At 55.6% G+C, this 25,684-nt stretch overlaps 1 protein-coding gene across 1 annotated transcript in view; it reads left to right on the top strand.

The window, feature by feature from the left end:
- RTN4RL1 (reticulon 4 receptor like 1) overlaps positions 1 to 18,260 on the top strand; it is a 32,798-nt gene extending 14,538 nt beyond the window's left edge. The window contains exon 2 of the mRNA XM_087752099.1: positions 14,256 to 18,260. Within this exon, the coding sequence (XP_087608225.1) occupies positions 14,256 to 15,619 (1,364 nt within the window). The 3' untranslated portion in view covers positions 15,620 to 18,260. The remainder of the gene's footprint in view (positions 1 to 14,255) is intronic.
- Positions 18,261 to 25,684: the final 7,424 nt, after the last annotated feature.

The following is a 25,684-nucleotide window of genomic DNA, read 5'->3' as shown; positions in this document are numbered from 1 at the left end:
CTGCCGGGATGTGTTGCTCTTTTCCCAAAGCGGGAAGCTCGCGGGGTGAGCCGGGAGCAGGAACGGGACCGTATGCGCTGCGGTCGGTGTGGTGTTCGCCTGCACAGCCCTTCGTTAGGCTGGGCCTTCGTTTGGGGGGAGCAGCGCCGGGGAGCGGAGGGACCCCGTGTCCTTACGGCAGCGGCTGCTCTCGGGCTTCCTGGGCACAATGAGTTAAAAGTTGCAATTAGCAAAGTGCTGACGATGGGAAGGTGGGGTGGGAAGCGAGCAGCGCTAAATGAAACCTGAAAGGTTATTGCAATAAGTGGCAGCGCAGTTTGCAGCTGCGCTCGCTTTCCTGGGAGCTGGGGGACGCGGGAGGGGACCAGGGAAGCTGGGCAGGACGAGGGCTGTGGCTCGAGGGTGCTGAGGCACCAGCAACGCCTGCGGCACGTGGGGGCTGCTCTGTGCCCTCGCCGGGAGAGCAGCAGCATGAGAACATTTTGCAGGGGTCTCTTTGTAAGCGCCCAAAGGAAGCGCGTCAGAGGCCGGCAGAAGCTCGGCACTTACTGGAGTGAAAAATATGGCAAGGGAATCAAAGCGGGAGGGGGACAGGCCACTGCGCCCCGAGGATGCTCATGCTGGTGCCAAGCCGGCAGCGCGGTGGGGTGGGTGCTGCCCCTTCTGTGGCCCTGGTGGCTCCTCTGCAGGGGCCGAATCCTGCAGCAGGCACAGAGCCCGGTGCCCCCCGCGTTTGCACGGGGAGGGTTTTGGGGAGCGGCACGAGCCACGATGCTTTGTGCAGGGGATCTTTGTAGCATGGAAAATTGGCCGTGAGCTGCAGCGGGGCTGCAGGAGGGAGCAGAGTGGAGCTGGGTGCTGGGATGGAGAGGAGCTGGGCAGGGCGGAGGTTCCCAGGAACCGTTTCTCTTCCAGCTGAGCAGGCAGGAGCCCGGGCAGGCGGAGGCAGCCAGCGGTGGCCTCTCCCTGCCAGACGTAGCCATTCCAGCTCCACGCTGGTGTGACACCACGGCGCTATTATTAGACTCCAGTAGGTCTCTGTGGGTAGCTGTGAACTCCCTGATGCCTCCAGCAGCTCAGCAGACACCACGGCAGAGCGGGATCTGCCGGCACCGGTGGGGACGAGAGGCCCTGGTGAGCTCGGAGGGGGTGTGGGGGGCAGCGAGAGGCTGCAGAGCCCCCCGGCACGAGGGCATGGGGAGCCGTGCACCGCAGCCTGAGCTGGAGCAGCAAAAGGCAATTAGCTGCCTAACGAGAGAGGTTTGGCTGATGAGGAGGGCACGGAGCCCCTGGGAACATTGGCGGCGAGGAGGGCAGAGCACGGGGGTCGGCGCTGGCCAGGAGAGACGCTGCCTCGGCAGAGACGCGGGACGCGGGGCTCTGCATGAAGCCGCACCTAAAACCCACATCTGAATTTCACAGCATGGAAACGCGATGCTCCATCGCCACCATCTTCGGCAGGAGCGGGGGAAGAGCGGTGGGGCTGCGGCACACCGGGACACCCCATCCCGCGCCACAGGAGGGCTGGGGCTGGGGGACGTGGCGTCTCCCTGCTCCCTCCCTCTCCCCAGCCTGGTTTCCAAGCAGGAGTGTTTAAACGCCTTTTATGTTGTGACTCAAATGATGAAAGGCCCGAAAATGGGACTAACAAAGACGAGTTGTACTTCAGAATAAAAAAACCCATGAAAGCAGCAGATGCTGTCATAGGAATAAATTGTATCAACAGCGATCAGATGGGGAGTAAAAAGTCAGAACGGAGTTGCTCCCTCTTTCCCGTTTCCAGCGAAAATGTCTGGGTCCATGAATTTAGCCAGAATCAGGGAGGATGAAAGGCTTTGTCTGACAAGGCATTTCAAAGCACCTGGGAGCCTCCGGAGAAGATGTGGCCACTTGGACAGGGAAACAGAGCCCCTCAGTTTTAATGAGCGTTTCAGTTGCCTTCCTTTATCCTTCTGCCAAGTTCTTCCTTCCCCCCCCCCCCCCCCCCCAAAATCCCGATTTCTGCTGTTTGCAATTTGTTTCAGCTTTGCAAAACGCGCATTTAAACAACACGACATGAAGAGGCTGAGGGTAGAACGTCCCTGTCGCTCCATACAGCCCGGCCTGTTGCTTCTTGCCATAAACTCCTCGCTGTGGCCAGCCTGGCCATTTTGGCTGCTGCCGGGTCGGCACCATTTGCCCACAGCCAGGACCCTGGCCCCGGGACCCCGGCCCCAGCGGAGCTGCAGCCCCTTGGGAGAGTGCTGGGAAGGGCGGTGGGGCCCCCCAGCCTCCCCCAGCCTCCCCCAGCCCCTTTTGCAGGAGCAGAGCCGCCCATTGGAGATGCTCCTTTGGGGACGGGCTGTGTATTTTAGGAACAGCCCGTCTGAGCATCAGTGAGCAGTGCTGCATTCCCAAAGGCTGTGTCTGCTCCCCCCAGACCAGTTTGCACAGCCTGCCCAGTCCCAGAAGGATGCTGGCAAACTGGGAGGGGGAGGAAAGGATGCTTGCTCACTGCGCAGGGAGCAGGATTGCTTTTGAAGGCAGATGGCAGGGCTCAAAGCAAACTCTTTATGAGCACTGAGAGCCAGCGGGCACAGTCCCCGCAGCCATCCCGCATCCTTCTGCTTCTGCCGACTCAGCAGCTCCAAAAAAATGGGTGTCACTGCCCCCGCAGCCGGGCGATGCCCCCAGCGCATCCCCCAGCCCTTCCCCAGCTCCTTCCCCAGGGCAGCTGGGTCGGACGCTCTCGCTGCTCGGCTGTACTCCACTTCTCTCCACCTTGCAGCATTTCTCCACAGCCGTCTTCCTAATGGGAATTTTGGGCTGTGGGCTCCAGTCCATCCATCCCCAGCAGGAATATCTGTTCCTGGAGAGGCTTGGGTACCACCCCGCCTGCGGTACACCCCTCTCTGGATGCAACTGCGGGTTTTTTCCTTACATTTCTGGCTCATCCGCCTCATCCCTGGGCAGCCTTGGGGGATGGATTGGCGAGGGTCTGATGCCCAACTTGTCCATCCCACTGCTGCCGCAGACAAATGCTGGCGTGGGTGGCTTTACGCCAATGCATGTCTCGCGCTCACCGTTATTACCTAGCGGAGAAGGAATTGTAACAGGATTTATAACGACTTACTGAGAAGCGGGCTCTGATTAGCTTGATGGGAAGCGATGGGCATCATGCTAGGGGTGCCGGCAGCCCCGGCAGCAGGACAGGGCTCCAAAAAGTGGAGGGTGAAGGAGCCGGGCCCCCCCCCGCGTGCCCCCTCCCCAGCAGCCGGGCCGTGAGGGCTGTGCCGTGACCGGAGCCCTGCCAGGGGAAGGCGAGGACATCGGCTTTGAGTTTTTAACTGGCTCCTAAAGCAGCAGGAGATCACCGGAGCCAGTGGAGGGGCAGGGCTGCGCGGCCGGCGTGGTCTCCTCCTTGCTCCCCTCCACATTTAGGGGCCTTTGGCAGCTCAGGCAGCACCTCCCCGCCGCACGCTCCCCTCCAGCCCCTCTGCGTGCTCACGCGTGGCCCCACGCTTCGGTGACAGCCCAGCCTCCGCGGTGGCTGCAGGTCACAGCCGCTTCGGCATCGCCTCGGTTCCCATACACCCGCTTTGGTCCGTGAATACTTGTCCTGGCCCTCCGCTCTGTGTGCGGCATCATTGTCCTCCTTCCCACCAGTTAGAAACCTCCCAAATAATCCAGTTTGGGGCTGGGGTCCAATCCCCTTCCCCAGCCCTCTGCCTGCCCCGGGTGCAGAGCAGGTACCACTTCTCAGCATCATCCAGCATCTCCTGTTCCCTCCCCAGCCCCTGCAATGATTTACCATCTCCCCGTCTCCCCTTTCCGCTGCGACTGGATCACGCGCGGGCTATAATTAATAGAAATTAGACTGTCGAGACCTTGCAGCCCCCATCCCGTAATTACTTGGCCTTGCTGCATTCGAGGCACAGAGATCGGCAGCGAGCTCGCAAGCCACCGGCGATGGCAACGCATCCCGTTAACAAGCTATTTTTATTAAGCTTTTAATGCAGGCACTTGTGTGGCACTGGGGGATGTGCAGCATCTCCACAAAGTCCAGTCCCAGGGGGAAGCGCGGGGGGATATTTTGGGATGAAATGCCGGCATCGGAGCTAGACAAAGCAGGATATTAGCTAAGTGCCATGTCCCGACCACGTTCATTGCTCGCACATTAATTCCCGGCACCCAACCGCCATCCAACCGTACAGATTTCAGGGGCTTGGCAAAGCGTTGATGCTCAGCGAGCAGTGACCGCCCCGTCCTCAGCTCCCCCACATCCCCCCGCGCCCCCAGAGCCGTGCGGGAGCCTAACGATGCCCGACATCAAACTGGGACACAGCACCTCCCCACTGGCTCATTAAACCTCCTAACGGCCCCCGTGTGAGGTGCGGGTCGGTCCCGGGCGATGGGCAGAGGAGCGGCGGAGCACAGCTATTCCCACTGCTCTGCTTTTATTGCTGTGCTTTTCGTGAGCCGGTAAAAAGTTCAGTGCAGAGCACAGGACGGGTCTCTGCAAGGCAGCCGCACTCACGACCCAGCGTGCCGGCACACGTCTCCGGTGGGGATGGGGTTTTGCCAGCGTCTGCAATGCTCGCTCGGCTGCCGACCCGCAGGGACGTTCACCCGCAGGGCTCATGGCATCACGCACCCACCCTGAGAGGAGACCAAGGGCCTGGGGAAAGGTGCTGCTGCCCATTTCGGGTGCGGGAGAGAGACCTGAGGCTGCGGGCTGGGCTCCAAATGACGCCATCGCTTTTGCTTTTTTTTTTTTTTTTTTTTTTTGTGGGAAGAAAATGTGACAGAGCCGGTGGCTTTGATGCCCGCCCGTCAGTCTCCTTCCCCCCTGCTGCAGGCAGAATGATATGCCGCGGAATGGGGAAGAAGGTACATGACAGGCTCCAATTTGCCCTCTTCTCCACCAAACACAAGGACATCCAATAAATCTGAAATGCAGAAAGACTGAAAAGGGATGAAAGGGAGCCTACGCGGCACGGTACGTAATTGGCTTGTGGATCTCGGTGGCACAGGACACTGCTGTGGTCGGGACCTCAGCAGGATTACACATTTATAGAGCTAATTCTCTCCCTATTAGCCATGCTAGCATAAAAACACTGCAGAAGGGCCCTTGGCCTCCCTGTTTCAGGCCGTCATCCGCTCCCTGCTCCATCCAGGTGAAGACCTTCCCCGGCCAGTCCATCCAGCGCATCCCTGGCTTCCCGCAGCCTCCGGTTTTTGCATCTCCTGTGCGCGTGGGCCGGACGGCAGGGCAGCCGCGCGTGCACCGAGAGCCCGGGCAGCTGCCGCTTCGCTCCTCCATCTCACATTTGCTCCGTTCTGGCTGCATTTCTGATCCTAAAGAAACTCTTCGTAGGTCCCGGCCAGCCACTGGCAGGGCAATGAGCTGGTGAATCTGCTTTCGCTACACATGAGCTTGTTCAGTATTTGATACCGATCTGGCTGGTGCTCGTTTGGGGTGGGTTTTGTCATTTCATCTGCAATTGTTTTGCTGTAAAGCCCCGCGGAGGGTTCACTAGCTGCCTGGTTTACAAAGGACACCCTCCTTATTACTCCTGTGAATGAACTACTTTGCATTTCCGTGAATGGGAAGGAAAACTTGTCACCTCAGGACAAAAAGGGAGTGGAAGTCTCTGATGATCCCCTGAGACGCCTCAGACAATCCACTAAGCTCAAGTCATCCTCCTGTATTTCTCTCTCCTTGGGGGCAATTGGAATTATTAGTCCCTTCTCGAGGACCCCAAGATGTCTCTGTCCTTTGCCAGTTCCCGTCCCGGCTTCGCTGCAGGCCAGTGGCGTGTCCCGCCGGAGCCCCGTCCTGCGCTGGGGACCAGCAGCGGATGCCTGGGGGCCAGGACCGCAGCGCTGGGAGTCGGTGAAGCCCCCGGCCATGCCTGAAATCCCGCAGTATCCATGGACGCCATGCTGGGGATGTCCCCTGGGCCACGCCGTCCCTCCCGGAGGAGCGGGAGCATCATGGTGTCCATCGACGCCTCCAGCTGCGGCAGGACCCAAGGACTCAACTCATCCATCAGTGAAGCCCGACGTGCTGTTTCCCTCTGGTGTGCCTCCGCTCCAGCAAGGCCCCAGCGGCTTTTGAGACGCTGGTCCATCATGTGCGATGGGATGAGACGCAGGGGCACAATAAACCCTCCGGCAGCGGGGAAAGGAGAGCCAGGAAAAGAAGGTGATCTCTGCTCCCTGCTATCCAGGGACAGGACGTGTGGGAATGGTTCAAAGCTGCACCAGGGGAGGTTCAGACTGGACGTTAGGAAGCATTTCTGTACCGAGAGGGTGGTCAAACCCTGGAACAGGCTCCCTGGAGAGGTGGCCGATGCCCCAAGCCTGGCAGCGTTTGAGAGGCATTTGGGCAGTGCCCTTAACACCAAGCTTTAGCGTTTGGTCAGCCCTGGCGTGGTCAGGCGGTCGGACGAGATGATCGTTGTGGGTCCCTTCCAACTGAAATATTCTCTTCTGTTCTGTTCTGAAGATCTGCCTCCAGCCCCATGCAAGCAGCAGCCCAGCCTCTGGTTTAGGTAATCTTCTCCCAAATGCTGGCTTTTGGGCTCTGCACCGAGGCACTGGGTTTGTGCCCCGTGCCTGCAGCCGTAGGACCGGCAGCATCCAACTGCAGCCGTACTCCGAGGGCAGTGCTGCAGTGGAAGGAGTACTGCAAACGGGGGTTAAGCAGAGCAGATTACACCGGGAAAACACACTCCGCACTCCCTCTGTTTCTGCATATGTTAGTCCTGAAGCAAGCATTTCAATTAAACAAGTTTCTCTAGCTGAGTTTCCAATCCCACAGCCACTTCCACCGTCGGCTTCTTTTTTTTTCCCCTTTTTCTTTAGCTCGAGCAGAGGGAGGAGGAGCTGCAGACACAGAGAGGAGTGCTAATTAAACAGGGAGTTCCACATTAGGGTACAAATCCTCTGGACCAGCACAAACCCTGCCAATTTCTGTATTTATTTATTATTTTTTCAGCACAATTGTAATTTCCAGCGGTGCCTCCAGCACTGGGAGAGAGTTCAGGGGCTGCTCTCAGAGAGGATTAGCACGCTGGAAGCATTATTACTTTCCTTCGCTGTGAATTCAGGAGTGATTCCCTGATGGCTGCACTCTATATAGAAGTGAATCGGTGCTAATTTGTTTTTGAGGATCACACATCCACCAACATGTGAAAGACAATCCTGCCTCTCGATGTATATTTCGAATCAGTGCCACAGCAAACAATGGAAAATAAGCAAGCAAAGGAAGCCAGACCTCCCTTGCCCGGAAAGCCAGGGCTGGAAAAGAACAGACTTTAATTTTTTCTGATGCCCGTGTGAGCTGGTGCTGTGCCTTTCCAGGAGCATTTTGGGTTTTGGCTGCGCTGCCCGTGGCGATGGGCAGCAGGGGCTGGGGCATCCCTCGCATGGGAAGCCTCAGGGACGCCGCATGGACGGGATGTCAAAGAGACTGAGCATAAAAGGCTCCCTTTTTATTTTTTTTTTTCCTTTTAAATCATCCTCGAGTTTAACTGCAAGAGAGGAATAAATTAACTAATGGAATCTGTAGCGACGGAGGGGCCGGGCACCTGGCGGGAGAGCGGCCGCCCCGCCACCCAGCGCTCCTCTCTGTAGTTGTGTGATTCAGAGGGACGCGGTCCGTGGGGAGATACCAGAGCCGGCTGAAATGGAAGACAAAGCTATTGTTTCAAACAGAGTTATTGATTTTTACATTATTACACTATGAAATTTATGGTCTGGTTTCAAACTGCAATAGGAGTTAATGACCACCATCCAGAAACTTCCAGGTGACCTTGGCCTTGACTTTGGCGGAGGAAGGTGAATAGCTCCAGATACCGGGTCAGCAAACGTAAAATGAACTTGCGACACCCGAAAGGACTTGATTTTTGGGTGCTGCTGACCCCAGGTCTCTGCCCCGAGCTTTAGCTCACGGCAAACTCCAAGCTGGTCGCCAGCAGTGATGGAGGGGGGGAAACGGGACCTTCTCGGCTCCAGACAAAAGCCACTTCTGCTGTTAAGCAACATTTTGCTCCTTTGAAGCAGCGTGATGTCCTCAGAGCTCCCGAGCACGGTTCTCCATCCTCAACCGCCCGCCCGGCGCAGCCTGGCTGACCAAGGGTTTGCTCCGGTCGGTCGCCGCTGGAGAAATGCAAACCGGGGGCTGGGGGATGGCTGAGGAGCACCGGGGAGAGGAGGCAACGCAGCCCGGAGCAAGAGGAACCCCGTACGAGGGGAGAGCAACGGGCAGTGCCCGCAGAGCAGGCAGCTGCCTGCAAAGGGCTTGGCCCATTCCCGGTGCCGGCTGGCTCTCCTGTCCCGGCCGCGCAAGGACGATTTGCTTTTTAACGCTGGGGCTACCAAACCGGGGTCAGGAGGACGTCCAGTTAACACGCGCGATACTGGTGCTACAGAAGGTTCGCAGGGGCTGCAGCACTCCCCAGTCCAAAGCCTTTTCCTGGCTTTTCTTTAAAAGGTGCCACCCAGCGCATCTTTTGGCACCAGCCTCTTCCCAAAGCTTTCCTTAGCAATATTCCTTCCAAATTTCCTTGTATGCTTCTTCCTCTGGGAACAGTCTTTCCACTTGCCAGCAAAGAGATGCCATTTCCAGCTGCCGGAGAAGGATTTTTTCTTGTCGTACCTTCTCCCTGGAACATCCCTGACGCTGCACCCTGAGCTGAAGTTGTGTGAAGCCAGTAGCCTCCAAGCTCATCTTCTGCCTCGGAGGTCATAATTGCCATTAAATCACAGCTTGCCTAACCAAATTATGCAAAACCGAAATTATCTCCAATGATTTTTATGTTGCTGAAATGTTCCAGAACTGCCAGGGTGATGACTGGGGGATTGGGAGCAGCTGTCACTCCATCAGAAACCGTAACTCCAAACAGCTGGGATCTGTCAGTTATTTATGACACCGCTCGCAAAAAAAAAACCCACAAAAAAGATGAAGGTGGATGGGTGGTTGCCACTCTCCGGCTGAAAGGCAGCTCGTGCAGAAAGCAAAGCCCCGTGCCGCGTCCCGGCGCCGGGAGCTGCAGCCGACGCTGCGGGAGCAAACCCCGCGCGGCTGCTCCTGCTGCCGAGCCGCAGGGCAGCGCCTACAGGGCTTCGCAGAGAGGCCGAGAGCAAGCTGCTGCTTGCTGGGGAATTCAGTCTTTGTGACAGTCAGGACGGGCTTGTTTATTTTATCCTCTCTGTTGCAAAAAAAAGAGGAAAAAAAAAAACCCTGCACCTGCTAAGCACGGGTCTGACACCGCTTTGTTGAACTGTCCCAGATCTGCAGTGCCGCCCTCGGCTCGCGCCCCGTTGCTGCCACTGCTCCCGCCTTGCCCTTCGTCGGCCTTCACTTGGCAGATGAAACTGTGAACAGTGGAGGCTTCTTTTTCTCCCGAAACAACAGTTTCCCTCTGTGGCGGTGCGAATGTCCCACTCCGAGTTAGTTCCCAAGTTTCAAAGTATGTTTTCCCCTGGGGTCGCAGTCGTGTCTCTGTGCTCCAGTTCACCGGGGCGGATTTAGAAAGCACCCTGTGATGGATCCAGGGTGTGAACGGGCAGGAAAGTCTCTCTCTGGAGCCTGTTGACAGCGCGGTGGTGTTACCCCGGGTGTGAATCTGGCCGCAGAAGAGGGTGAGTGATGAGTAAGCTTCTGCCTGGTCTGTAATACCGGCTGCGAGCAGAAGCCAGATGCTTTGTCCCCACTTGTAGCTCGCTCTGGTTAAGTATTATTATTTATATTATGTAGTAGCTATACATAGTGTTTTATGGCAGTAAAGATACATAAATCAGCAGCCAGAAGACGAGGGCTTTGCTCTAAAGAGCTTATAAATCTAACAGCTTGAGCAGCACCGGTAATGGACACAGCAAGCAGGCAGTCAAGTTGGATGTAGACATGAGCTAAGATGGGTCTCCCAAAGCAGATGGCGGTTCAGGAGAGATTTGAGAGAGAAGCAGCCTGCTCCATCCTCGAGAGCAGATCCCACCGGAGAATTAGACGGGCCGTGACCCACGTAGCCGGGCCGGGAGGCGAAAGCGCCCGCCTGAGAACAGCAGCTGGCAGAGGGACCGGGCAGGGGCTGGCGAGGGCTCGTGGCAGGGCTGCCTGTTGGGGGGCTCTGCAGGTGCGTCCCCGGGGCTGAAGCATCTACTCTTGTCCTAAGGGATTCTTCCCCTTGAGCCTGAGACTCCCCCTGAATATCAGTAGCATTACATCTTCCTAAATAAGCCAAGGCTCTGCCTTGCTCCAAGACACAGTACGGCGTTAAAAGCCTCGAAACACGGGCGAACTGCCGGCACAGGTACGCGCCGCTCCCTGGACCGAGCAGTGCCGTGGGGACAGGCTGCCTGCAGAGCGGAGCCGAGGCCAGCATCCCCGCCGCGGTGGCAGAGAAGTGCTTCGAACCTTCCCCCCCCGATCCCGGGTATCAAACCGGCTTTTATTTTTTTTTTTTAATTTCTTCCTGTGCTGGCACCGGCCCGGGAAGAACCTGGTCTGGGCTGGAGAGGGATGTGCTGTGTCTGGCCGAGCACGCTGGCTCCGGGTGTCTGCATTCTTCTGGCCGCTTTCAGCTCTTGCACAAATTGAGGCTTCACGCTAAATGCATTATGCTGTATAACAATTAATCCCATGCTACATATAGAAAGTCCTTACTCATCAATAATGCATGCGAGAGGAGTGATTTTCACTCTCGGTAATAAGGCTAAGACAATGGAAACAAGCAGGTAATGGAGAACATTTATAATGATGTTAATCTAATAATGAGTCTAATGCTGTTAAAAGTAAGACTGCAAACTGGACGCATCCAAAGATAAATTATTTCAAGCATTCATTAACTGATGTCTAATTAATGCCCAATTAGAGAGATGCTACATGGGAAATGGCTTGGACAGTCGGACAAATTCATTCCAATCACTGAAACCTCAGTCAAAAGCAGGAGGCGGCAGCGGCACACGGCGAGCAGGAGCCGGGGTGACACAGCGCATCAGAGGGAGAAAGGCAGGGGATAAACACCTCCTGGCTGGGTTTATCGGTGTCGGCAGGGCTTTGTTTTCATTCACTTCACCGGCAGGTTTCTCTAGGATTTTTCCGTGCCGCTTTCGAAGCTCTCCCTCCCTGGTGAGCTCCGACACACGTGCTGGTGACCCTCCATCTGCCTCACACCCTTTACAAGGTGAGGTCAAAAGGGCTGTGTCAGGAATGACGAGTTCAACCAGTTAGGCAGGGTCTAACTTGCCGGAGCCAGGCTGGGGCCTCCGGGAGGCTCCCACCAGTGCTTTCCAGCCTGGGAAGCCCAGCGAGACCCATGGCTGCTGGCCATCACGATGCTGGTGTAACCAGCCTCAGCAGCTCCATGGCTTCCTGACCACAGCCTGTTTGTTTCCAGAGGGTCTCATACCTGGATCTGAACTGTGGCCAAGAGGGCATCCCAGGAGCAGCTTCTCGCAGCACTAGGCTATCGGCAGGTTTTATGGGCTCGGAGGGAAAGCATCCTTGATGAGACCACGTGCCCATAGCGCATCCACGTGTTTCCTCTTTCCAAGTCCTGCCCACCTAATCATTATTTTTTCTAAGCATCCATCCTTCTGTTTTCCCATTCTCCTTACCCCCAGGTTGCAGCACGTAGGTAGAAAGACATCCCTGGCTTTTCTCCCTCCCATCCTACTCTCAGGAAGCCGAGAACCAGAAACACCCCAGGCTACCCCCACTGCCATGCACGGCCGCCGGAGTCCCACCTCCCTCTCCGCAGGAACTCCAGCCCTTAACTCACAAGCGCCTGTTAATTAAAGAGATGGACTCGGTTCTCTTTGACCTTTACCTCCGGAGTTATCCCTGCAGGCAGGGAGCCGCTAAACACCGTGCTCCCTTTCGGCAGGAGCCTCTACCTTGGCCGTGCTCCAGGGAGACCCAGGCTGCCTTCGTCCATCGCCGCGCATTGCTAACAGCCGCCTGTCATCACCATCCCTATACGTGAAATCGAGTCTGCTCCGAGATCCCTGCCCGGCTCCACCTCCCGTCAGTAATCCCATTAGCCTGGCAACTGTCGTGTCACGGAAGAGCACATAAAACTGTTTGGAAGCAATATGTAATCTTCCAACCTGCTGCTTATAGCTGGGAGATGGTTTATTGATTCAGACCCTTGTGATTTGGTATTTGCAATAACAGACTCCGCATGTGGGAGATCGTCACAGCACTTGTGCCTGGCAGGATTTTACTAATAAACATAAGACCTACAGAAGGCTTCGTACTTCAGTGTCACCGAGGTAAGACAGGGAACGTGAAGCCGTTCCACCTCGGCGAAGCACATCCATAGGTAAAGAACCCAGCAGAATGTATCTGCAAATGTAGCTTTATCTTCACTGTTGTTTCCTGGCCCTCGGATAATGGCAATATCCTCGGGATACCGCTGTTTCCCAGGCTGCGCCTGCACGGCGAGTTGCAGCGAGGGCTCCCGTTTTGGCAGGGAGCGCTCGATAGTCAGCGCCGGCACGATGCTCCCACCGGCGCAGCCCCTCTCTCCTCGCAAAGGCACGACAGCAAAGCCAAAACGGCACGGCGGTGACTTGGAGAACGTTCCTTTTCCTACACAGCCGTAGGAGTTGTTGCAAATTAAACGTTCCCGACTTGCAGCCCCTTTCTGGCAGCGGCGCAGGAATGAGACATCCCTCCTGGTAGCCGATGCTTAATTTCTGACGGGCAGTGCCTGGAAGAAGCCCCCCCTTCTCATCGCAGCCAAGGCTTGGTCCAACGCTTTGGCTAGCGATGCTATTTTTTTTTTTATTAACAGCCCAGTCAGAGATGACTGCCTCCTACTAGTGATGTATGGAGAGTCTGAATAACCCAGTTTATCTGAAAATGTGACAACTTTGCCTTGAAAGGATGGGTCCAGATGGACGGGTCACCTGCTGTTAACTATACGGTAATAGATCTCCATACCAGGCAAAAGGCAACGGTGACCACGGAGTTGTATTTCAAACACAATAAGAAAACAGCGAGGGTTTTTTGCCTCCCACTTGTATTCAGCTGTAGGCGCTGAAAAGAGGGACTGTAAAAGCCCAAGGGGTCCAGGCTCATGGACTTGCTGGTGATAACGACGTGGAGTAATTAGAGATGAACTCCACTTCCACTCTCGTTTTTCAGATTATTACAAGCCGAGTGCGAGGCGAGGACTCGTGGGCAGGACGGCAGCGGCAGCTGCGCGCTGCTCCGATGCTACTCCTTTCCCCTGTAAAGTCCGGAGGCAGAATTCATTAGACATGAGCAAATTTTGCGTGTAAGAGGAAAAAGCCAAATCTAGGAGGAAAATCTGAATGAGGAATGACAAGTCTGGTGCAATGAGACTGAAAAGCCACTCAGCGCAGAAGGAATAGCCTGAAAGCAAGCCTGGTGCGAGGAGTGGGAGCGAGACGGGAACGGGGCGGCGAAACCGGCTCTCAGAGCTGAGCAGAGGGAGGGGATGATTACTGCCTTGCTCACTGCTTCTTCTCCGCGGCGAGAAAGCCCCGGTCACAAGCACATACTGCAGCATTAGAGGATGCAATATGCTTTGCCACAGGACATCCATTTAAAAATATGTCTGAGCATCCCACTTCCAAACCGAGTTTTCAGCTCAGCCTTTTCCGCCAACTGCTGACAACATATTTTCCTGTAAATCACTTGGTTTTCGGGGTGGATGGTGGTGTCTAACAACTGTAGGAAAAGAAGACGGCAGGGATGGGTCCGTGCCTTCGGGGGAGCTGGGTGCGCTGTGCAGACGTGCTGCACAAGTGTAATTTTAGGTGATTTCGCTGGGAATTACTAAAGCTTTTCCTCTCCAATACGTAAGCGCGGGCAATTTGAGAGATGCGTTACAGGAGGGGTGGGCACCTATGAGGGTTCGCAGCTCCTGTGTTTGCTCTCGCACATTTGTACAACTGCCTTGCCCCCGACTGCGCTGCCTGCCTGCAGGCAAAGGGCTTTGCTGCCTGCACTGCCAACGTGAATTCCCCCGAGAAAGTTTCTCCTGCCTGGCTGGGGCTGGGAGCGCAACCGCCTGCCTGTTGCAGGCAGGGCGAGGAGGCAGGGAGTGCTCCACACCTCACGTTCAAACTGCCGTGTGACGGGCCCGCTATCAATGCCGCATGGGTAATTCACGAGCGGAGAGGAGGGCTGAGTTAACCGGGGGCGTTTTCCACCCGGAATAGTCCCCACGGCGGCGATGGGTGGGCGGGGGGTGCCCGAGTCCCCGCTGACGTCGCTCTCCCCTCTCTCCGCACAGGGGGGTTTGCAGAGCTGCTCCTGGTGCTGCTGGGGCTGAAGGTGCCCGGCGCCCTGGGCTGCCCCACCGACTGCGTCTGCTACCCGTCCCCGATGACTGTCAGCTGCCAGGCTCACAACTTCGTCACCATCCCCGAGGGCATCCCCGAGGACAGTGAGAGGATCTTCCTCCAGAACAACCAGATCACCTTGCTGCTGCGGGGCCACTTCAGCCCCTCCATGGTCACCCTCTGGATCTACTCCAACAACATCACCTTCATCGACCCCAACACCTTCGACGGGTTCGTCAACCTGGAAGAGCTGGACCTGGGGGACAACCGCTACTTAAGGGCTTTAGCTGCAGACACTTTCCAAGGGCTGGTGAAACTCCATGCCTTGTATCTGTACAAGTGCGGGCTGAGCTCCCTCCCCAGCGGGATATTCAGTGGCCTCCACAACCTGCAATACCTGTACCTGCAAGACAACCACATCGAGTTCCTTCAGGATGATATTTTTGTTGACTTGGTTAACCTCAGCCATCTTTTTCTCCATGGAAACAAGCTCTGGAGCCTCCATCAGAACACGTTCAGGGGACTAATAAACCTGGATCGGCTGCTCATCCATCAAAATCAGCTGCAGTGGATTCACAGGCGGGCTTTTCACGACCTCCGAAGATTGACCACCCTTTTCCTGTTCAATAACAGCCTCTCGGAGCTGCAGGGGGACTGCCTGGCCCACCTGGGAGCCCTGGAGTTTCTCAGGCTGAACGGGAACCCGTGGAGCTGCGACTGCAAAGCCCGTTCGCTCTGGGAATGGCTGCACAGGTTCAGAGGCTCCAGCTCCAGCGTCATCTGCGAGTCCCCCGAGCAGATGCACGGCAAGGACCTCAAGGTGCTAAGAGCAGAAGACTTTAGGAACTGTTCGGGGTCCGAGTCACTCCATCAGATAAAAACACATACTTTCTCCACAGCGGACAGAGGAGCCTCCAAAACCCACCACCCCCACCACTCCTCCAAGGAGAAGGGGAAGGAGAGAGGGGCCAAGGACAGTTTGCACAGCAGCCAGCCCGCCGCCCACCCCAGCTCCCGGCCGGGCTATCGCAAACCCGGCAAGAACTGCACCAGCCACAAAAGCCGTAACCGAACCTCTAAACCGGTATCCTTGGGGCCGCGGAAAAACGGGCAGGAGGTTCCAGACTATGTGCCTGATTATCAGCACAAATTCAGTTTCGGGGCGATGCCAACACTCCCCCCCAGGCGCAAGGGTAAGTGCACCCGGCGGATGCCCATCCGCCCCCCCAGCGGGGTCCAGCAGGCAGCCGGCTGCGCGGGGCTCAGGGCGTCGCTCCTGGTCTTTATGATGGTGTTAGCGGCCGTCATACGCTGAGCCCCGGCTGCGGACGGAGCGAGTCTGTACTGCCACCAATCTACAAAGGACCAGAGTTTCTTTTCTTCTTCTTTTTTTGTACGTGGCGAGCGTTGGCCTGGCGAAGGGAAGAATGTTGTCTCGGCTTCTGACGGTCTCTCCGCGCCCGGCCAGGCTGCCAACGCGGACTGTGCCGAACGCAGCGGGAGCAGATTAAAAGGCATTATCACACCTTGTCACAAACAGCCTAACCGAGCACCTACAACAAAAAAAAGCCAACCTTACAAAAACCCAGAAAACAGGGATGGTAGCCAATTCGTCGGTGACAACAGCGGGACAAGTGGACTGTACCCATGCTCTTGTGAAATCCCGTTCATTTGAGCGCGCTCTGAGCGACCCCTCCAATTACCGAAAGGAACATAATTGCTGTAAAAACGATCACCAGTTAAGCCTACACCGTTTCTCTGAAAGCGAGTGCGAGGACACTGATACCGATGTAGTACGGACATTGGTTCTCCCGCGTTTTAGCCCTTTTGGCTCCAAACCCAGAGGCCAAAGTTGGCTGGGAATCTCTTAGAAGACAATCTCAAACCCCTGAATATCTCAGGCATTACAGCAGAACAGGGCTTGCCTGCTGGGCTTGGAGTAGCCAACAACCAAAGGAAAGACTGATTAGAGGTGGAATTAAACAAAAAAACCCCAACAAACCCAACACTTAAAGAAATGAGGTACCCGCAGGAGGTGCGTTTTTTTGTAACCATGTTCACACATCTGAAAAAAACCCAACAAATGCACCGGCTCCCCCCTCCCCTCAATTATCCATGTGTATGTCTTATAATGTTTATAAACTATATGGAAACTATATCTTCAGAACTAAGGATTGTATTGTTGAATTTATAGCAGACCAGTATATGATTTTTTTCTCAAGAAAACAAACCGGCAGCAGTGCCTACAGATGCTGAAAGCCATCGGGCGGGCTCAGTGCGCACGGGGGAACCACAGCGGACCAATGTTCTCAGCAATTCAGAGCACTAAACTTTGGGGGGGGGGGGTTGTATGCAATGCAGCGAAGTCCATATCCAGAGAGCCAGAACTCACCCTTACATCCTAATTTGTAACTGGGGGGGGGAGAGAGATTAATTTGTCCAAATAAATAGAGCCATAGAGCTCTGTCTCCGGAGAGTGCTGCGAGGCCCCGGGGAGGCGAGGGGCTTTTTTGGGGCTGGAGGCAGAGAGAGGCTTCCCAGCCGCGTCGGTGGCGTGAGGACCTTTATAGCTGGACTAAGGTTTTCACTGGGGCAGCAAGGAGCAGCTCCCAGGCTGCAGATAGTCCTGACAGCGTCAGGAGGTGTTTCGTTTCTTAAAAGGAACGGGTTGCGTCTCGGGAAGAGTCAGAGAAGGGGGAAACTACAGCTCGTAGAGGACCGGCGAGAAGCGCAGTGCCCAGGGTTTCTGTTCCGCCGTAGGAGGGAAAAATAAATGGTCCAAGACAGCCGTAGGAAGGGGGTTGTGGCTAGGTGGAGGAGAGGGAGCAGATCCACGTGTTCCCCTCGTCCCGAATTAACCCCCGCGGAGGAGGGATGCGATTGCCGGTCGGGGGCACGGCAGAGCTGGCGGCATTGCCAACAGCAGCCCACGGGCGCGGGGCGGCGCTGCCCAAATTCTGCAGTTGGTGTGAACTCCCCGTCAGCGTGGACATGTGAGACCAAACAGACACTGAGGTTAATGAAACAAGGGAAATAAAAGTGATCTTGGACGAGAAAAGGCTGCTGTTCATTTCATAACGACATCCCAGCGGCGGCACACTTCTAGCCCGTAGCTCACGTCTGGGGCTGGAAAGCCCAGAGCATCGGCTCGTGTTTTCCCTCAGACACACCACTACCTTCGGGAAGAACGGGCCAGCTCGGGCAATCTGCGCTCCCAGCCTCTTCGGGGATGGGGAGGGGGTATTTACACAGCGGCAGATCCCCGGAGGTACCTGAAAATGAAAAGGGAAACTCCCAAGCAAAAAAAAGATGACAATTCCCCGATGCGCTTATTTTTGAGAGCGGCGGGGTGCTGGGAGCGGGCAGCTGGGGGGGCACGGTGTCTTCTGTCCGCCTCGCAAGCGAGGAGGAGCAGGGGCTCGGGTGCTTCACCTTTAAATAAATTCCCCGTCTTGGGGAATGGCAGGAGTGACTCTGGGAGGAGAAAGGAAGAGGTTACTTCATCAAGCCCTCTCCCTTCCAGCTCCTACCCAAACTTTTCCGTCTGCAGGGCTCTAAAGCTCCACTAAAGGGATGTCCAATGCAGCCAGAACAAATAATCCGTGATCTGAAATAGCTCCCTCATGTCCTACTCTCTATAACCAATAGCAACTGAATGAGTCTGGCACTGTCCCTTAGAAGTGGAGAATGTTGTTATGTTGGTTATTTCGTTTCATACTCTGGAAATCAAAGCGCTCAGTGGGAGAATGAAGAAGAGAAGCACTTTATTAATTTTTTTTAAGTCTGCGTGTAACTCCTGTAATATAGGAGTGAAATGTCAGCACAGGAGATGCTAATGTTGTATAAATGATTTGGGTGCAGCAGGCACGATGGATAGTCTTTGAGATGAATTATATTAGAACAGACTACGCCTGGCTCAAAACCATAATTGTATTTTTAGTATCTTTTCCTTTAACATGTAGGAAAAATAAAGGCAACTCCATGGTGTATCGCGAGCCTTGTCAATCAAGCGCTCTAACTCCTAGCGATGAAGGCTACTGTTTAAAAACCAGAAGGGAGAGATGATACGCTGCTAAAGAGGAGGTGTCACTTGACATGGACCACAGCTTTCTGGTGTTCCTCCTGCCTTCCCCTTAGCTGCCGTCCCTCCCCGCGCCCGTCCCTCCTCCGTGACCACAGCTCTCTGAGGATAAACTAAATTTTTATGGCATGCTCTGACGCTGAGCCTCAATAACTAACTTCCCACCTGCATGGTTCAGCTCTACCACAGCCCCTGGTTCACTCTCGTGTGTTTTTTCCCCAATCCCTTCGTACAGCATGTCTTCATGCATTTTGAATGTTGCTCTGAAGGCTGGCACAAATCCCCTCTTCTCCGAAGCAGCACTCCCACCACCTCAGAGCAAACATCTCTGCGGTCGAGCAGACGCAGGTATGACCACGGCTTGCCAGAGCTAGGCTGGCTCAGGCTGGAAATAAGTTGGAGAAGTTTGAGATTCAATTAGAATCACTCCCAGACACCAAAAGTTGGACGGGGAGGTGCCTGGGGTGAAGGGCTGAGCCCCCGAGGAGGTGGGAAGCACCACGGCCCCTTTGCTGGGTGGTGGTCCACATGCTCCCATTTGGCCACACTGGGTCAATGGGCCGCGGCCAACAGGATGAGGTCCAACAAGGCTGAGTGCTGGTCCTGCGCTTGGGGCACAACCACCCCAGGCACCGCTGCAGGCGTGGGGAGGAGCGGCTGGGAGCTGCCCGGTGAGAAAGGGCCTGGGGGTGCTGGTCGACAACTGGCTGAACATGAGCCAGCAGTGTGCCCAGGTGGCCAAGAGGGCCAATGGCATCCTGGCTTGTGTCAGGAACAGTGTGGCCAGCAGGAGCAGGGCAGGGATCGTCCCCTGTGCTGGGCCCTGGTGAGGCCGCCCCTCGAATGCTGTGCTCAGCGCTGGGCCCCGCACCCCAAGGCGGCCATGGAGGGGCTGGAGCGTGGCCAGAGCAGGGCAGCGAGGCTGGGGCAGGGGCTGGAGCCCAAGGCTGGGGAGGAGCGGCTGGGGGAGCTGGGGGGGCTCAGCCTGGAGAAGAGGAGGCTGAGGGGAGCCCTCATCGCTCTCTGCAACCGCCTGAAAGGAGGCTGGAGCCGGGGGGGTCGGTCTCTTCTCCCCAGGAACAAGCGATGGGACAATTTCTTCATCGAAAGGGCTGTCAGGAAGGGGCTGAGTCCCCATCCCTGGGGGTATTTAAAAGCCAGGGAGATGTGGTGCTGAGGGACGTGGTTTACTGGTGGCCTTGGCAGCGCTGGGTTAACGGTTGGACTTGCTGATCTTAAAGGTCTTTTCCAACCTAAATTATTCTGTGATTCTACAAACCGCTCTGTGCTCCACAGGTCTGCCCGGGCTCCCCTGGCCGTGGCACCGTACCCCTTCCCAGCGAGGGGGGAACTGCTGCAGTTCACCATCTCAGCCTTTGGCCGCACGTCAGCTCCCCGCACCGGGGTCCGGGCAGACCGGCCGCCTGTTGCCGAGGCGGTTAGACGCTGCCGATCGCTCCCCGCAGCTCGGCTGCAAGCCCGAAACGCCTCCCTTGGGAGCCCTGTCACTCGAGCATTTATTTGCTCATCGGTTTCCCATTCCTTGAGCGTTCCCCGGTCTGCCGCCCGCGCCACGCGCTGCTCCGGCAGCCGAGATGAGTCCCTGCCGCTGCAGCTGCCTTCCCCTTATTTACCTGATTGCATCAGTGAGCTTTAATGCTCTAACTTGGGGCTGTTCATGCAAATCCTTTCCATTAAATAAAATAAATGCCAGAGAACCCAGAAGAGACCCCAGACTGTGCCTCTGGAAACTCACCCCGGTGGCAGAATCCCGTTTCCTGAGTCGGAGCCAATTTTCTCTCCATTGTACCACTTTTCCACAGTTTCATCCCATAATTGCTAATACGGAGCTTTTCACACATGCTTTGAAAACACAAACCATACGACACTGCATCTCTTTTATCCTCCCAGGCAGGATGAAAACCAGACGGCTCTCGGATATTGAGAATAAATTTTTAGTTTATCAGTCTAAACCAAGACCACAAGTCCGTGGTTTCTCCCGTGTTCCCCATCGCTTCCCAGACAACACTTGTGCCCCCCAGCCCCAATTCCAGATTATTCCCTTCGTCTCGGAAAGCTGCTCTGTGACACCTACCCCCCTTCAGAGGGGCGGAGCAGAACAAAAGCATCACTTCACGTTTCTCATAAGCTAAATAACACTTTTTGTGGTCCTTCAGGTTCACCCTTCCCTCAGCCCTCCGTCTGTGCACGCTTTCCCTGTCTTAGCTTCAACCACACCTCTGGGAACACTTCCCATTTCCCGCTGCATGACCAAGAATATTTCCCTTTCCGTCGCTTACTAATTCCTCGAGGTCTCGTAGGCCAACATCATTCCTCTGCTCCACCGGCCCCTTCTCTCCCTTAGCGCATCCAGCGGCCCCCGCGCACGACCGCTCTGGTGAGACACGCGGCGCTGACACCAGCCGATGCCGATGGGAGCGGTGATCACAGGGATCACAGGGATGCCCCGGTGCTGCTGGCCGCGTTGGAGCTTGTGGGTTACAGGTGGGAGCAAAACCGACCATGAAAACGGGCCGCAGGACTGCAGCGGTGCTCGCCCCAGCGGCCGATTAGGCGAACAAAAGCAAGCGTTAGAACGCAAGCCCCTCGCTACCCGGCTCGGTGCTGTAAGGAGCCGCTCGCTAAAATCCATTTTTTCCTCCACCCGGTGGTGAAATCGTCCCCAGGCCCAGCCGCTCCGCGGGAGCATCCTTCCCTCTCTGCGGGCTGCTCGGCCCATCCCCACCCTCACCCCCACAACCCCAGCCCTTTCTGGAGCTGCCCTCCATCCTCTTCCTCCTTTGTGAAAACAGAATCAAAATAACTGTTTAACAAATCAGCCGTTACCTTCTCCCATGTCACCAATTCCCCTCTATCATTTCATAATTGGCCAATTTTCTCTTTTACCTTCTCTCTGCTCTGAATACGTCTCGGGAAGCTCCGATTGTGTGTTAAAATATCCTCCCTAATTCACTGCTCAATATCTCTTTCTGCTCTTCTAATTGCCCTTTTAACTCGCTTCTAATTTTTTTATAAATCTCCTAATCCTCTTCCTGCACAAGTTGTTTACACGCACCGGAGAATGTATATGTATTAGCAGATGTTCCCGGGTAAATAATGCGCACAGCGATATTACTGCTTCACGCACGCTGCAATTACGGCTTTCCTCGGAACCAGCCCCGGTTAACCCCCCTGCTCAGGGCACGCGCCCTGCTCTCGCCGCGCATCTCCTGCTGCAGAACATTTCCACCACCCGCTCCGCCACAGCTCGCTCGCTATCTGCTGGGAAAAAAGAATTAAAAAAAAAAAAAAAAAAAAGAATCAAAGGATAAAGGGAACGGTACAGTTATATTCCAACAAATTTTTTTTTTCAGGAACACAGCTAGAAGAAACGAAACAAAATAGCTACACGACTCAAACCCAGCGGCACAACCCAAAGTAATAAACAAATGTGATAGTCTCGGTGCCTTTGATTTATGGACAGCTTACCGCGCTCCCCGCTCTCGGGGAGCCGGTCGCCCAAGCCCCTGGGCCGCAGCGCGGCGCCGGGTCAGGCAGGCGCTCGCCATCCGCTGTGCAAAAGGCTTCCTAGAATTACCCAGAATTTCCTTTCTCTTTTCCATTTCTTCTCTCAATTTGTTTGCCGCCTCCTTCTCACAAAACCCTGCAGTACCTGCCAGATGCTCTGGATTCTGTATTTTCCAGCTAAAGGGGGATGCTAAATCGCGGGTTTAACGTTACCCATCTCATTCAGATGAATGGACTTGGGCCGTCGCCCAGGGAAAGCGACCCTGGGTCCAGGCAGAAGTCGGTGTTGTGCAACCCAACCCTCGATCTCGCTCGGGGACGAAAGGCGCCGCCGGTGCCGGGAAGCTCCGGGAGATGGGGGCCGTTTCATACTTACAGCCGACGCTTACGGAGGCACCTTGTTGCTGCCTAAACACCAAATCGTGATTAACAATAACGTTCTGGCCACCACAACGTCTCTGGGCGCAGCATCCACCTCTGTCACCTCCATCCTGCCAAAACCAGGTCCTGCTATGCCCCGCGGGGCTGCCTGCACTGCGCCGAGCACCGCGCCGAGCACCGCTGCCCGGGGGGCAGAAGATAAACAAAAAAAGAAAATGGAGAGTGAGGAACCCCAGAGTCAGACGGAACCAGTAAAAGCTCACCTCCCGCTTCTCAGGGGCCGCTCTGCCACGCAGGGTCAAAAGCAAAACACTTCTATTAAAACACAAAACTGTTCCTGTGACAGACTGCGCGTTTCTGAGGCCGTTATGGAATAATGAAACTCTTGGCTATTTGCTGACTCGCCCAGAAAGATTTCCATTTCTTCCCTGCATCCATACACTTTATTTCCCAGAGAAGCAGATCCCGCTCCCAGCAAGAGCTGCCATCCCCAGAGACGGGTGTTGTTTGCTTCAACGGGAGCCGCACCAGTCTATGTGCTCCCCCTCCACCCCGCGGTCCCCGCGGGCAGGTATCGCAGCATCCTCAGCACAGGGCTTTGCTGCACCTTCCCCACCTCGCAGCCGAGATTTAACACCTCTACTTCAAGCCTTCCAGCGTGACTTGGTTATTTTTTTTTTTTCCTACAGACCTAGTGAAACTTCTCTCAGACCCGATTTGTCAATAGTGCATGCAAATTGCTCCCCCTGGAAAAGGTTTTCATAGTTATTCCCTCAGTCAATCTTTCTACAGCTAAAACACCCTGTAATCAAAGGTCTTGGCTTCTCACAGGTCTTCTCCAAAGCAGCGTTTCCAGGTGGGCTGTCTCGTGAGCTGCCTTGCATGCCCTCGTGTCCTCAGAATAAGCCCTGTGGAACCCTCCTGCGAGTTCAGAGTTATCTGTATCATTTGCAACTCATGCATTAATCTCCTTCTAAAATATAAAAAATTAAAAAGAGACAATTGAAAGGAAAAGCAGAGCGACCGTTTTTGTGCGTACCCTGCCAAAGGGTCCTGAGAAGGACCAGCCACGCAAAACCCAAAGCCCACCAGCACGCAGAGCCGGCCGCCTGCAGGGTGCCGTTCCACGGCCCCACCTGCCCCGTCCTGGGGGAATCCCTGCCGCCGCAGAGACCCTGCCACGTTTTCAGGCGTTCCTGATCGAAGGAGACCCGGGGACACTTGCTTCTCTCCAGCTCTTACACTAATGCTTTTCTGAAGGCAGAGCTCAGGGAAGCAGCCCCAAAAAAGGAGCACGGCACGTGGAGCGGCAGAACCGCATCCTCGCTGTCGCGGGAAGGCTTCTCGACTCCTTCCTGCATCTACTTAGCACGCAGAAAGCAAGAGGAAACAGGAGAACGCACACATATGGAGCCCCCGTTAAACCTGAACTAAATATACCGCGGGATGCCAACAGCCTGCCTCGACCCGCTGGTGCTCCAGCTGGCGCGCCGGGACCCCGAGCACCAGGTTCGCCGGGTGGCTGGAAGGGTTTCCCGCAGAGCAAACACGGGAAACTCCGAAATCCCCCTCCGCATGTGCTGCGAGCACCGCTGCCGGCACAGCACTGCCCGGGGGCTTTGGTGCAAGCACCCAGGTACCAAAGGGGCGCCGGGAGGCGCGGGGCAGCCCTGCCTTCCAGCAGCTCTTCTGCTGCTCCGTCACCCTGCGCGCTTGCAGGAGCCCCTTCCCCGCAGCGCCCGAGCACGCTGGGTGGGAGCCGCGCTGGGACCGGCCAAGGGCGTCTGCGTGCTCGAGCTGCGCAGCACGGGCCGAGGCCAAGCAAGCGCTCGCCATCACCCGGGGGGGATCTCCAGGGAGATGGGAACTCTCGAGACTAAAACAGTGAGAGTGAGGCAAGCGCAGGAGAGGCAGAGCAGCAGGAAGGAGAGCACACGCGCAGGCTGCGGCGGGTGCATGGAGCCTCGTAAAGGGGAAAAAAAAGGGAAAGGTGGTCATATTTGACTCAAGAATGAAGGAAAGCCAGCTGAGAAATTATTAGAGGCAATTATGTGAGCAGAGTACGTGAAAAGTAATCCCAGCTGCAGGGAGCTGGGGGGGAAAGACATCATGATGTGATTCAAGGGGGCCCAGGAGAAAAAGCGCAAGAGCAGCAATGACCTGGTTTGCAGATGGATCCATTTCTATTTCTGCTCGGATGCTGAAGCCGAGCCTCATCCAGCGCGCTCGGCTCTCCGATGGCTTGCGTGACTCCTTCCCCGACTGGTGCAAGCGTCAGGCACGCGCACGTACTGCGCCGCACCTGGGAATCCTGCTCGCCTTCGCGGGCTGCACAAATGCAAGCGCCAACGGGAATTCACCGCCGACACGAACCGCTCTCCTTCCAGCAGAACTATGTTTTTCAGTCCAATATAATACCCTGTCCCTGAGCGTCAATATTTGTGATATATGCTAATGGCTTTATTTCTATTTTCTCTCTTATTTTTCACATCGTTGGAAACAAAAGCTAATTCATTGTGCTGATGCTGCTAATTTCGAGTCATGCACTAAATACAGCAAGTCTCAAACAGATTTTTTCTTTCCCCCTGCTGCGTGACTTCCCCCAAGTTAGGCTATATACAGAAAAACCAACAGCAGCTTCAAACACCAGGGCAAGAAAACAAAAAGCAGCTCCTACATCAAGCCAGATCCCAGCTCCTCAGGCTTCCAGCACATCTCGACACGGAACTAGAGCAAAAGGGCAGATTATTTAAAGCCATTGCATGTAGGCCAATTTTCACTGCAGTTCCTTTTGGCTCTGATTTTCAGGCCCCAGTGGAGTGGGGAAGTCATGAATAAATGCAAGTAAACTGAGCTTATCCACTCTTATTTTGAGCAGTGGAGTTTACTCACCTCATGCTGCTTCGGCTGGAACACCAGAAAGTAAGTTTAAAGGGAAAAAAAAAAGGGGGGAGCGGGGGATAATCTGCCGCTGCCCTCACCTACCGCCTCAGCGAGGCCGGCACGGAGCAAAGGCAGGGCCAGGGTGCTGCAGACCCGCAGCGTCTCACGCTCCAGGCGCCGAACGTCCTCGGTTATCTCCCGGTGCCGTGGAAGGGCCGGAGAGGGTCCCCCGCTGGGCGACGGGCAGGGTGAGGCTGCCCGTGCCCCCGCCGCGCAGGAGGGATTTACAGCGGGTCCTGCCCAAAACGCCGCACGCAGAAAGCTTCATTTGAGGAGAAGGCGTCCTCAGACGATATCCTCCATCAGCAGGCAGCGCTGGGTGGAGCAGGGCTGGATTTTGACTGCAAACTACATTGCAGCCTTCCAAAGTGAAAGGAAACGGAGCAAACGTTTGAGTGGCAGAGGCGGCCGTTAGCCTCACACCACTTCACCTGGCCGCCGCTGCCC

This window comes from Nipponia nippon, unplaced genomic scaffold (genome assembly GCF_047370975.1).
Source record: "Nipponia nippon isolate SJK-2023a ecotype South Korea unplaced genomic scaffold, ASM4737097v1 scaffold_15, whole genome shotgun sequence".
Classification (NCBI taxonomy): Eukaryota; Metazoa; Chordata; class Aves; order Pelecaniformes; family Threskiornithidae; genus Nipponia; species Nipponia nippon.
The sequence above is the reverse complement of the archived record's forward strand: the minus strand, read 5'-3'. Positions and strand labels throughout refer to the sequence as shown.